This window comes from Bicyclus anynana, chromosome 14 (genome assembly GCF_947172395.1).
Source record: "Bicyclus anynana chromosome 14, ilBicAnyn1.1, whole genome shotgun sequence".
In the NCBI taxonomy this organism is placed as follows: domain Eukaryota; kingdom Metazoa; phylum Arthropoda; class Insecta; order Lepidoptera; family Nymphalidae; genus Bicyclus; species Bicyclus anynana.
In genome coordinates, this window is record NC_069096.1 from 256,085 (window position 1) to 270,495 (window position 14,411).

Sequence of the window (14,411 nt, forward strand, 5' to 3'; positions counted from 1 at the left end):
CCATTCCTCGACTTGGCGGGGAATGTTACAGTCGACACTGTAATGACCTTTGAAAACCACGTCAGTACCAGTCACTCTCTGAAACTACCCATTGTTTCAGAGAGTTCGTCAAGAGGTTTAGAGTTTAGGCCGATGACTCAGGGCGTAGCTACCGCCGCGCCGTATCAGCTGAATCAATGATACGGGGCTCCCGGACTACAATCTCACTTAAACTGGTGCTTCCTGGAGAACAAAAGGAGGGAGAGCTCCTAAGGAGATTTTCGGGATTTGCCGCTCGTTGGGCCCCCCAACTAATTTTAATACAGAGCAAGACAAGCACACAACCACTGGCCGATGTATATCACCAGAGTTCCGAATGTTTAGGGATCCTTATCAACATGCTAACTACGTTAACGAAGTGGCTCACGGCGTGACGACGTGATTATTACAAGTTACCGTTACTTGGATAGGTTTGGCTTTAGGTGCCTTAACACTATTACGTCAAGTAGCTCAAGGCCGGAAATTTTCTAGGCATACCTACCTACTTACCTACTTGTGACAATTTCATGAAACCGCTATGATACAAAAAAAAAGGTAATTTGAAGATAAATCATTGCTTCTGGATTTCAACATAACCTGTGCTATGTTTGGTGCCAACACTGAACAAAAAGTGTGCACAACAACAGAGTTAAAAATCAAACAAAGACTTTAACTCTATTTAATTAGAAATCTGTCAAACTTCTGTTGATCTTATTGGACTAGGTACTTGTCATTACACCCCAACTTAATCTAATTGTAAGTGATTGCTTGATTTTGTTGGTCTCAGTGTAGGGGTGTTCGCCCGGTTCAAGCGGACAGGGTGCAAACCTCGGAGGTGCTAAATGACGGGCAAGTGGCGTGGCTTGTCGGCAGACAGACATGTTGCGTAACACTAGCACGGGACATAGAGGGTCGTTCACCCTCACCCATAGGGCTCCTACCTCTACTGAACACTTCAGCAAAAATAAACCCTACGTCTGCAACTCAAAGTTCACTTTTCACTGAGATAAAAATTGTTAACCCCAAACGGGAATCTGTGCTCGGCTCACGTAAATATAATCTTTACGTTTGGTCATATTTGGTTGTATTTTAATTGTAAATGTTTTTTACAATTTCCCGTCGGAAAATTTTCAAACCGCTGCGAGCTGCGTCGTTGAAATGGTCGGTTCCTGTAATCGATAAAAAATTGAAACTACAAAACTTGGAGTCTTGGACCAATCCAAGATTTGTAGTTTCAATTTTTGAAATGGACAGAAAAATCTAGTTTCAGACACAAAAACAACACAACAAAACGAAACATAGCACACCCTTGTTTATATCTACCTTCTTATTCAGTGTGCCTAAACATAAGTTTTGAGGCGGTGCAACAGAAATGTTGAGTTATTATCCTTGCACGGGCTGACACAGATTCTGCCGAGATGAAAATCTTACAAGTCACAGTACCTTCTTGTTCCCCAACCACGAATAGTTACTCTGCGTTCTCTGACCTGTTTTAAGAACCATGCAAGTCGGTACTCGTATGTCGCCGCGCCGGCCCGGCGCCGAGTTAAACAGCAGTTCTGTAAGTTGTGGGACTGTCTCAGGGTGCGGTGGCTAATGGTCATGTGCTCTTGGATTCGATATCAAGCAACGTGTTCAGTTAATGTCAGGTTTTTTAATCTCAGTGATAGCCCGCAGTTGGTAAAATAGTGGTTACCCGTACCGACGTGTCTCGGAGAGCACAGGTAACGTTGGCTGCTGTCATACCCTGCACGTATGGGCCCTGCCACTACCATTAGAACTAACAGTAATAGGGGGTCTATTAAATGATGTATTGTGGGGGAAGTTACAGCTACTTACTACACCGTCTGTATGTTTCGAGACTCGCCGGATTCAAAGCAATCGTTAATTCTACAGTTCAAGCTCTAATCGTTTTAAGAGTTCCAATCGTAAATTACACGAATCAGATATAGAAAGGCAATAACAATGACATAATATAGTTATGCTCAAAATACCGAAAAGAATCTGAGCAGTTATGATCTTACATTATTTAAAAAATGTCTCTACAATTTTCGAATTATTGATAACTTACAAGGAGTCTTCTCATCTACAACAACTATAGGCCTTACGTGGCTTCGATGGTTAGTTTTGCAATATCTTTATTCTTTACCAATACAAGTGTAGCGGTCAGATGTAGAGCTGACAAGTCAACGTATTAACATTACCATAGCACGCCACAAACTTGCCAAACACCCCGCACTGTACATCTGGCGTAGATGCCTTATTGATGTTGTCAGCAAAGTAATAGGAGCAAAGTGCGTATCAGTTCCCCTTGCGTCGTGATCACTAGACAGGGTACAGGGTGATAAGTAGCTACGAGCTACAAATCCAATTTGCCGTCCCGCCCGCCCTTCGCCCCGCGATCCGCCCGCTTCGTCCCGTAAAATTGTAAATCATCACAAGTTTGCTGACGGTAGGTACCTACACTGGCGGGATGCAGCCAGGCGTTATTGATGGTACACTGCGAAACTATGAATCAATTCTTTGTTAGCGATGTATGACGCGATTAATTCGATGTCGATAATTGTTATAGATTACCTATAACAATTATCGACATCGAATTAATCGCGTCATACATCGCTAACAAAGAATTGATCCCGCCGTTTACTTTTATTGTGGGTACAATATACTTCTTACGGTCTTACACTGCGGACGTACGTGATGTTTAGTACAAACTCGGCGCATGGGTGTAGGTAGGCTGTATCAATTTTCCCGGACAATTGCACAAGCTATCTACATCTACTAACTGCATCACATCTACGAGTACGTCTACGCTAATATTATAATATCTGAATCTACTGAACCGTTTTTGAACCGACTTCGACGAATTGTTTTACCACTAGAGAGCCACGTTATTGGTGAGTGTCATCATCATCATCATCATCATCAATTTCAGCCGATGGACGTCCACTGCTGGACATAGGCCTCTTGCATGGACCTCCAAGCATAACGATCTCGAGCCGCCAGCATCCAGCGGTTTCCTGCAATCCGCTTGATGTCCTCTGTCCACCTAGTGGGGGGTCGACCAACACTGCGCTTTCCGGTGCGGGGTCGCCATTCCAACACCTTGGGACCCCAACGTCCATCGGCTCTTCGAACTATGTGGCCTGCCCATAGGCTATATTTTATCCCCGTATTCTCAAGGGAATGGAAACTTTACAAGTGAAACCGCCGGGCGTCGACTAGTGTTGAATAAGTGTGACGAATTAAGTACTAATGTTACCTCGACTGTAGACTACCTATATAATGTCATGTAATAAAAACACTATCGAATTAATACGATTTGATCGATATGACAAATATTTCCTTTTCCGTCCAATTAGTCGTAGACTTCAATTACGAATATTAGGAGTGGGACAAGAGTGTAGCGGGCAGGGTTAGTATCTGTGTAGAGTCTGGCCCAGGCCCCGGGCACCTGAACCGTGCAGCCATGAAGTTATGTGCAATGTGAATAGAGTACAAATGTCAGAGCTGACACAACACTCATCTGCCGCCCGCCCGCGCGCGCCCACAATGCCGCGGGCGGGCGGGCGGCGGCTGCGACTGGCGCTATTCATGTCGTGAATTGCTGTTATGTTGCTGCTGTGTCCCAGTTCACGTTGGTTTTAACAGAAATTGCGAACACAAAACAGTACCTGCTGTTGTGAGCGGTTGCAAAATGGAACTGTAACTTTGGAGTTTTGTTGTTGATTTTTTATCAACTACCTTTTAAACACAAAGTTGCATAAACCACATTAGTAAGATAGTACTATCAACACTAAACTAATCATCAATTTCATGTTGTGATAAATATAGTTTAATAATTTATCATATTTAAACAATAAAACCGAATGTCCATTACATGTAGTAATGGACATTCGGTTTTATAATTTAAATATACCTAACTACCTAATTATTACCAAAAAGTCAATGGGGCGAACGATTAAATGAAGTACCAATAAAACAAGTTTATTGTATGTTTCTACAGACTTTATTTTTTTAATATCGATCCAGGGAAAAGATTTTATTATACGAAAATACCGGAATCCATAACGTCGGTTTACACTAAAAAATCAAGCTCAATGATTTTTTTTCCAAGTTGTGATTTCAAAGCGATCGAGGTCCTCAATTAAACTCTCAGCCGCGCAGCCTGCGAGGGAGAGCAGATAATCGCCTCCCGTCCGCTGGGGGGACAGCCCCCCCGGTGTGGTGCAGGCTCTCAGTGAGGGGAGGGGGGGTTACAGCGCCCCCTCGCATGCATCCGGAATCAAATGAATGCGGCGGTGCCGGTCAACAGTATAATAGTACTACCTATATGGTTAAGGAAATTGACTAATTTGAGCAAATTATGTTGTAAGTAAGTAGAAGTTAGGTATGTTCTATAAGTGTCAGCTTATAACGATGTCTGTTCTGTGGGTATGTCTACCACACCAAATAGATATTATTCAGGTTCACCGGTTTAGCCGTGAAAAACATACATACAGACTTTATAGTATTAGTATGTAAAAGTATACGTAGCAAAGTGAATTTTGAAAAATCCTTTGAAGTATCCTTTCGTATGAAGAATTATTAAGAAAACACTTTTGGAAAACAGAATAGAGAATAAACATCATTCGACTATGAAATGTGTGGAAATTATACAACTTTGATTGAATGGAAGGGGATTTAGCAAAAAAGTCTGGCCTTTTTAACCAATTTTTAACTGACTTCAGAAAAGGAGAAGGTTCTCAATTCGAGTCTATGTTTTTTTTTTTGTTGTAAAAATGTTATCTATGTAGGTATGTTACGCGATTACTCGAAGACGCCTGGACTGATTTGAATTTTTTTTTTATTCCATGATTCAAGGTTTTTGACGTGGACATACACCAAAGCTGTACGTATCACGTATGTAGTAATTCCTAAACCACGATGTCACTCCACAGTCAGACAACACGGCAAACATTGCTGACAATCAACCCCTAACCCAAAAGGAAAACAACGCAACAACCCCTGCCGTTGTGGTTTTAATACAGAAGGGTGAGTTGCCGCGATAAGTGCACGTGTAGGTACTTACAGATGATAATTGATATGAACCTGACAAATTGAGATACAAATAAATAATAATTTAACATATCAACAAATGTTTATATGAGAATACATATATGATAGTACGAGATCCGGCATATGAAATATATACCCTCATCTGTTATTTAATTGGGCTATGAAATAAATGATAGAAAATGCTCACATTGATACATTGCACATACCTACCTACCTAGGTAAAAGGTGCAGCCGGATTTTTTTTATTAATTTTATCTCCTTCCCTCATTGGTTAATTTAAAAAATCGTACACTAGTTTAAAGAATATATCCAAAAGAATTGAAAAAGAAGTAAAGGTTGCCTGCTTTCACTCTGCAACTGTGGGGAACGGTTAAGTACCTACTCGTAATGTTATTTATAACCATCATCTATGGGGTCGTCTAATATGTCAAATGAAAGCCTTTGAAAGTTCATGGTTTCCTAGATTGTGTATGAAAAATGTGTTTGGCCGCAATTAACTAGGCGTAAGGCGTAGGTAGTTACTACTACTACTACACTTTACAACCTATTTGCAATATGCACTGTTAACATTATCTATCATTTATTTTTTAACTGTAATGAATACCTAACAGATGAGGGTTTATTTGTACGTAGTACTTGCGTAGTACTAAGTACGAGTATAAGCCTAATATGAAACGACATATTACGCTGAAATATATTTATCGATTTGTCCCACTTTTCCTACCACTGAGTTGGTAGAAGCTTATTACTTAAGTACCTACTTATTGTAGAGACACTCATTTAAGAACTTCGAACGTTCCCTATTCTGGTCAGATTCGTTGACGTAAGACATGAAAGACGAGACCTAGCTGCGCAAAAGTCATATACAGGGCTCACTACGATACTATAGACTGCAGTTAGCAGATGGAGTAGAGTAAAGGATGGCGTATGTGTAAACGTGCTGAACAGCGTATTCGCTTTTACTGTCTAACGCTCATACCGTCGTGTAGGACTCAAACCGTGACTCCCTGTGAGCGATGTTTACTTAGCTGCAATGATCGGTTACCTACTTGAAGCCGTCCCCACGACACGGCGCTCGTCATCGCCGAGCTGTAGTTACGGAAGGGCCGAGGGCGCAGCGATTGCCCCGGGGGACTCCACGACGTTCCTTTTATTTCTCGTAAAATCTCCCCACGGGTGCAGTTGACAAAGGGAAGCCCGGAGGGGCATAATGCAGTTCTTTTATGGGATGGCCTTTGAAGAGAAAAAATGTGTGATTACTGTGAAACGGAAATTTTGACGCACCCTGTCAAACGCTTGTTGAAAATCTGTGTGTTATGGAAAATAATAATATGCAGCAAATATGTAAGTAGTTATTGAAGCTGGTGAGGCGTCTGGTTTGATAAGCCAAGTCGGTTTCGAAGTCATGTCAAAAAGTCTATATCGTAGATAGGGTAGGTAGTAGGTACATTACATTTGAGAATTTATGTTACCAATATGGGTGGAATTCGTGTTCTCGTATAGTGACTGGTTCGTCCGATGTTCGTAAAACAAAGCTTATTTGCAGATGACATGTGGACGTCGGTGGAGAGCGGCGGCAGCGAGCGCGCGGCGCCGTGTGCGCGCGGCAAGCACTCGGCCACGCTGCTGGGCGGCGCCGTGTACGTGCTGGGCGGGCGCGGCGCCGGCGGGGCCGTGCCGCTGCGAGACTTCTGGCGGTACTGTCTCGGTGAGTGAGTGGTACTAGACACACTTAGGTAGGTATATACAGTGTGTAGATGAAATACGACTCGAGTCGACCCACAAACGAAGCGAAAGCAGAAAACTTTTTCACAAACTCACCGTCTAACTTTCGTTCTGTAAGTGCCTAAGTGGCATCAAGTGATGAAGATCATATGCAAGAAAACCAACCTCTGAAAATAATGCTGATGAGATGCAACCTCTCTAAAATACGTTTATCTGAATATGAGAGTTTCAGTTTTTTTGTCCAATCATCGATAACTGACGACATTACGTAACTAATCACAAAACGTGTCAGCAATGAAGGCACTTGTGTAAGTAGTCACGTCGCAGCAATTGGTCGCGACCGACGCGAACGTGTCCCTAAGCAGCAGCCGCATAAACTGGTCTCGACCTAATTAGCGAGTGTCGTAGAGCAGCAGAGAGCAGCGTGAGAGCCCTCCACCGCGGCCGATCTGCGCCGGATAGCGCGCGGAATGCCAGCTCGAAACTCCTCAGAGAAATGCAACATATGCTGATTTAACTTTTATAATTTTTTTTGTAAATCTCTAATTGCAAATTCAGACGGACATAATAATGTTATTATACATGAAATATACAGGTACGATCTCATATGGCTTCAGGCATCATGCTCATTCACCAATAACAGCCGATGAACGTCCATTGCTGCTCGTACGTCTCTTGCATGGACTTCCAAACTCCATCTGTCCTCGGTTCACCTATTAGGGTCGAACAACATTGCGCATACCAGTGCGGGGTCGCCATTCTAGAACCTCGCGAGCCATATTATTAGACGAACATAGGCACGGCGAGCCGTGATAGCCCAGTGGATATGACCTTCGCCTCCGATTCCGGAGGGTGTGGGTTCGAATCCGGTCCGGGGCATGCACCTCCAACTTTTCAGTTGTGTGCATTTTAAGAAATTAAATATCACGTGTCTCAAACGGTGAAGGAAAACATCGTGAGGAAACCAGAGAATTTTCTTAATTCTCTGCGTATGTGAAGTATGCCAATCTGTATTGGGCCAGCGCGGTGGACTAATACCTAACCCCTCTCATTCTAAGAGGAGACTCGAGCTCAGCAGTGAGCCAAATATGGGTTGATAACGAATAGGTACGGCGGAATATTGATCAATGTCAAAAACTCAGAACGGCAAAACGTAGTCTAACAGCAATAGAATCGAAGCTAGCGTGACTCTTAACTGTAAATTCAAATGAGACAAAGTCAATTTCATATTACATGATTGTTACATTCACATATAAACAAAATATGTCACAGTTTACGCATGCGATTACCTTTCTAAGGTTATTTTCCTGTTGAGAAAAAGATTCACGTCCAGGCCGTTTGGCAGCATATAGCTATAGAAGCTATACCAAAGCTGCCGACTGCAACACATCACAATCTGCTCTACTGTATGCACCGCTCTCTTACATCTGAGCATATCTCCATCGTCAGCATACCTACACGGTGTTCACCACTACACTCTGGCGCGGGTACTCTTTCAACAACGCGTGTTTCTTGAACGGATGTTCATCATAAATAACTTTGATCCCGTCGTTGACATACGCATCATGAGATATTCAACCCGGAGTCCAGAAGTTAGTGGTGTCGCAGTCCCATGCTTCCGATGGTTCGGGTAACATCTGATAGTCAGTGTGAAGTGCAGCATCATCACTCTACACACTAAGTGCAGTACTGTCGCGCAGCGAGCCGGCGCTGGCAGCGGCTGGAGGCGCGCGGGGAGCCGCCGCCCGCGCTGCAGGAGCACAGCGCCACGGCGCACGGCAGCCGCCTCTACGTGTTCGGCGGCGAGGCGGGCGCGCTGTCCAACGAGACGCCGCTCTGGATATACGACACCGAGGTACACTTTGCTACTTTAATACAAATTCAACGAACGGCATCCGAACTGTCCTGTGAGCCGAGATACGAGCCTCACAGGAGACACCCTCAGTGTCGTTGCACTTCCCTTTGACAAGTCTCTTAGCTCTCGTCTGCTGCTTGACCCTACCGCACATACACAAGTACAAGTTGTCTCACCAGACGCAGATCTGGCGCAAGCTGGCGGGGCAGCCGGACGGCGGGCGGCGCGCGCGGGCGCGGGGCGGCGCGGCGGCGAGCGGGCCGCGCGGGCGCCGGGGGCACTCGGCGCACGCGCTCAAGGACTGCCTGCTGGTGTACGGCGGGTACCGGGACCTGCGCGGCTCCACCAACGAGCTGTGGGCCTTCCACTACGGTGACTCCCCTCACTTCATGCTGCGTTATATTATACTAATGTGTTATTATATAACTATAGATCTGAATAATCTATTCTTCTACACATGAAGACTGATGCACTCCTCTAGACGATGTATCAATCACCAGCTCTTTCAAGTTGATGCAGTTATTGTCACTAACTCGCCAGAGCTGATGATCGTAGTCGATGCTCCAGCTGTGACGCGCGCGTGTGTGTGTGTGTGCGCAGAGACGGAGAGCTGGCAGCAGGTGCGCACGAGCGGCGCGGGCCCGGCGCGGCACCGGCACGCCGCCGCGCTGCATGACTGCCGCCTGTACGTGCACGGCGGCCAGAGCGACCTGCGCGCCTGCGCCGACCTGTGGCACTACGACACCAGTGCGTACCGCTCCACCACTCCACCACTGCACCACTCCACCACTCCACCACTCCACCACTGCACCACTCCACCACTGCACCACCACTTGTCCTACCTCACTTCTGTGAACGCACATTTCCGACTGCGCCTGATCTGTGTGTAACTGTGTACCTACTGCCAGTCTTCGAGTCCGTACAGCGCGCTGGTGCACCAAGGACATCTACCTCTGACGGCCACCTGCACGAGGAAGATATACCCAATATTCTCTCTTGGCTTTGCCAAATTTTTCCCACCAACGGGATGCGGCGCCTGTTTCCTGCTATCACATACTTAGCTGGTTAACTGGAGAAACGCCTTCAACATGCGGACAACCGCCATTGTGTTCGGTGTTTGAATTCAAGCACAAGCAAACAAGTGATGAGGTGAGAGAGCTGTAGGACAGCGGGTCTGTCTGCCGGCTGGGATACCTGCCGTAAGATGTTATTGCAGTGCAAACAATCACTTAAATGGAATAGAAGTATATTATTATGCCCGGTACACGCGGAAACGATGTTTGATAAATGTAGCCTGAAACAAATTGACTGCCCAGTCCATTCGTTTGCGTCAGTGCGTCAATTTTCGTACACGCGTTCGATATGACTGCACAAACGGGACTATCGTTGTGGCGTGGACCGACCGTAAGTTATCAACTTTGACTCCAAGCCAACTGTGCCGTGAACTGTGTGTGTGTGTGCGCAGTGTCGCGCGTGTGGACGCAGGTGCGCACGCCGCCCAAGCTGTCGCCCAGCGCGCGCAGCGGCCACGCGGGCGTGCGCGCCGGAGCACACCTCTACATCTTCGGCGGCGAGGCCAACGGACACCCCACCAACGAGCTGTGGCGGTTCCACTTCGGTATATCGCTCTTTCGTATTTTGTTTCTGTTGCGATATCATTTACATTTACGCACTGATTCTGAAATATTGACCTAACTTGACTTAGGTCTCCAATTCCTCGATTGACGTCGTTTAGTTTTCAGTATTTCGTTATCGTTTGCAGCTACGGAGACGTGGGAGCGAGTGATGCAAAGCGTGAAGTGGCCGTCGGCGCGCGTGGACTGCCGCGCGCTGCTGGTGGGCGGCGCGCCGGCGGGCCGCGTTCGCAGCGCGCCGCTGGCGCCGGCGCGGGCCGACGGGCAGGCGCCGGCGCGGGTCGACGGGCAGGCGCGTTGCCGGCCCGACGCGCCCGCCGGCTTCCTGCGCGAGATATCCAAGCTGTCCAGCTTCCACATCCGGCGCGCCGCGCGCTGCTCCTACACGGTGCTGGCGGGCGAGCAGGACTCCACCGAGAGCCTGCTGCGCACCGAGCTGTCCGGCCTGTCCAAGTCGCGCTCGGCCTACGTCATCGACGAGCGGCTGCCGGCGGACGGCGACGAGGCGCCGCGCGCCGACGCCGACGGCCGGCGCTCGGAGATGTCCCGCGAGCCGATCTCCGTGCCGGACTTCGCCGACATGATCCTGCCGACGCCGGTGCTGTCGCCCGCCGAGGCGACCAAGCTCGTGTACCTGGACTCCGACGAGGAGGAAGACGTCGGACGCGACGCGATGGCGCCGAAGCGCACCAAGAACGGGACGGTGGCGAGGAACAGGATCGCGCCGCTCGCCAAGTCGGCCTCCGTCAAGTTCACCGAGGAGCCCTACACGGAGACGACGCTGACGACGGAGGACGAGGCCGAGATGTCGACGTCCGACTACGCGAGCGCCGAGAGAGTCAACCGCCTGTCCGGCGCGTCGTCCGGCTTCAGCAATCCTCACTACTTGGGGCCGGACGTGAGGAACCTGGGGTCCGCGCTGACGCCGGACTCCGGCGTGGGCCCCGGGGACATCGAGCTGCAGGACCTGAGCGAGCGGCGCGCGCGCAGCGTGCCGCGAGGCGGCGAGCGGCAGCTTCACCTGCTGCTGGTGGGCGGCAAGGAGCCGCCGCACCTGGCGCTGCTGCAGAGTCCGCTGTCGATGTGGACTTTCAAGCTATTATAATTTGAAGCGCCTCCTTGAACTGAGGTTCGCAACGAGCACGTTTGACCTAGTGGTTCAAAAAACTAGTGTTGTCGACCACATTTCCATTCCAGCATGGTTTTTGACAGTTTTAGCATGATTATCGGAGAAAAGCAAACTTTTTTGATAAAACCTTTAGGGGTTCTTGATATAGATGCGTATTATAATAACACTATCAGAGGCGATCACAGTAAACCCGATATGATAGTACCTATACCTAGGATTAGGTAGATATTACTTAAAGGCGTCCATTTTTGACAGAAGATATTGAATTCCTATTGGAATTAAAACGAAAGGTATCTACTCTATCGTTTCCATAAGAATCCAACAGCAATATATATCTAAGGACGCGGCTATGCCTGAGGCTCGCACAAACAGGAGTATAATTCTAACTAATGGTGATACTCGATTCTGTTCAATTTGTAACCGGGGTCCGGAAACCGTACCATATAATGTACGGGAATATAAAAAAAAACAATGATACCACCAGTTAAAAGTAGGGACATTTTGCATTTTTGTGAAGAGTAATGTGTACCTTCCAATTTATTAGACTTAGAATTTATAACGTAACAGTTATCTTTGTAAAAAAACAACATGTATGTATTTATAGTTGTAGTAGTAAAATACCAGGCTTGAGATTTTCTATGAAATACCTATACGCAACGATTTTATACTATGAGAATCTTTACCTATACGTCAAACTTGTCGTACCTATCTACATTCAAAATAACGTCAACAAATATACGAGTAGCTGTATAGTACGCGGCCTATAAGTTAAACTGCGCAGTAACACATTTTCAACATAATACGTTGACGACAACTCATTCGCATTCGATTCTTTTAACGACGAATTTTTAATTATTTGTTATTTTTAGTATACGTATTACCTCTCATTCTAAAAGGAGACTCGAGCTCAGCAATGAGCCATATTGGTTGATATTGATGAGGTTCCTATTGCGCAACCACGGATCACCTGCACGCGGGGTTTATTGTTCCAGCAATGATGACCGCCTTTTGGTTCGACTTATGTGCCGGGGTCTATACACCTACTTGTATGATTGTAGGTATTTCGATTTCAGAGTCGGAGAATTGGGTCGTGATAGTCTAGCGGTATTATTTATTGATAGGCTTAAGAAGTAAATAGGTAGGTAGTTAGGAACTTATCCATCCATAACATTTCATCCGTGCTTCAACCTTCTACTAGGTACGTCGCTAACTAATCTGTGAATTTGTAAAAAAACAAATACATTAATACCTGGATTTACATTTAGGTAAGTTTCACCATAGATTTAAGATTACCATCTATATTTCTTGGTGCAAGACGCTAATTGTATGGCACAGATATATATTTAAATTTTGTAATTATTATAGACGTTCATGTCTATTGTTTTTGAGGGTACAATCGGTGCCAAGTTAAATAAATAATTTAGATTTTAGACAACCAATTATTATCAATCCGTAGTTTTTTTTTCATTTTATTAATTGTACTTTGTTAGTTTTGTCTTTATTATTATGTTATTGTTGTAATTCCTTGTAGAATACTCATTTATTGTTATTTTTTATTTATTGTGATATTTTAAATGTTATACGTAGCACTTATGATAAAACCAAAACGTTCTAAACTAGATATAAGAGTTCAAACATTAACAACATTCAAGTCATCAGTGACATGTATAATCTGTGACATCAGCAAGTTCAGTAATAGAACAGTAGTCAGTACCTACAACAGTATGTAAACTCACTCTATAATCAATACTTGGTTACCAAAAGCAAGAAAGCAATAATAAGTCTCGGCGCGCGGCAACACAAGTGCACTAACATAATCCGTGGACATTACATTAATAACGATTAATTGTATAACAACTAGTTTCGACTAATAAATCGTACCTGTAACCTGCTCTGACACAGACTCGTACAGACTACTTTAGTAATTTAGTCGAGTACGAACAATTTTTGAATTTACCGCCCAGAAGTCGTGCGTTCTCGACTAAAATACTAAAGTAGTCCGAACTAGGCCATACGCTTGTGCAACACTACTAAGTACTGAATCTCGGTTTTGAACATGGATTTAATGTATTATATCTAAAGGTGCTGATATTGAACATTACTTGTAATGAGCCTTCGTGCCAATGTTACATCACAGAAAAGTACCAAGTCTCGGAACCATAGGTCATCACTGGCAACACGCACTGTTCGAAGACTTTTGAATTCTTTCTTTCTTTTGTCTCGTTGTTCAGTTCGACAAAATATATAAAAACGGCGAATGCTCGATGTTCAAGTCTATCAGCCTCTATCAGCACATTATGGTTTCTAATACAATTCAACACCAGATCGCGCATGTTCATTAAAAATAATTTATTTATTTTGCTATTCTGCGATATCAGCCCCTGTAGCCAAGAGGCACGTCGATTCGCTTTCTACGATCGCAAACGCTTCGAAAACTAGAAAAATGTATGCTGATGACATTTGCTATCGACAGGTCACGTGATCAAGATCTGTCATTCCCACAGTTTTCGAAGCGTTTGCGATCGTAGAAAGAGAATAGACGTGCGACGTGAAATGATTCAAAGAATAAATGTTCTCAATGCCACTTTTGTCGAAGATATGGTCGGCAGACATTATAATAAATGTACCTACTCGTAGATATTGTATCACTTCCTTGAATTGCAAGTTACAGATGTACGTACCTACATTTCTTCATTTTTATAGGACTAAGTTTGCATTTACTAGAGCGACCACACTCGACTTCCCTGTCTGTCCCGAGTTACTGTAATGTTAACATTTTTTGTTCTATGTACATGTATTTTTGAGTTAATAAAAATCCAGATGTTTCTAAAAAAAATGTGTTGTTTATAAAAGAACATCAGCCATATTTTGACATATCCCTCCCGTATCCCTCTTCCTTCTGACGGTACTTCTAAGTGGGTACAATAGTTCAACTTAGATTTAGCGTTTTCTGTTCTGTGGTTCAACAGATGGAGCACGAACTACAAACCAT

General features: G+C 45.2%; 1 protein-coding gene across 2 annotated transcripts in view; it reads left to right on the plus strand.

Moving 5' to 3' along the window:
* The window catches only part of LOC112053901 (uncharacterized), a 34,424-nt gene extending 20,169 nt beyond the window's left edge, over positions 1-14,255 (plus strand). For both annotated transcript variants that reach the window (XM_052885591.1, XM_052885592.1), the window contains exons 2-7: positions 6,623-6,784; positions 8,502-8,656; positions 8,836-9,028; positions 9,257-9,403; positions 10,122-10,274; positions 10,419-14,255. In XM_052885591.1, coding sequence (XP_052741551.1) covers positions 6,623-6,784; positions 8,502-8,656; positions 8,836-9,028; positions 9,257-9,403; positions 10,122-10,274; positions 10,419-11,395 — 1,787 coding nt within the window. In that variant the 3' untranslated portion in view covers positions 11,396-14,255. The remainder of the gene's footprint in view (positions 1-6,622; positions 6,785-8,501; positions 8,657-8,835; positions 9,029-9,256; positions 9,404-10,121; positions 10,275-10,418) is intronic.
* The last annotated feature ends 156 nt before the right edge of the window (positions 14,256-14,411 follow it).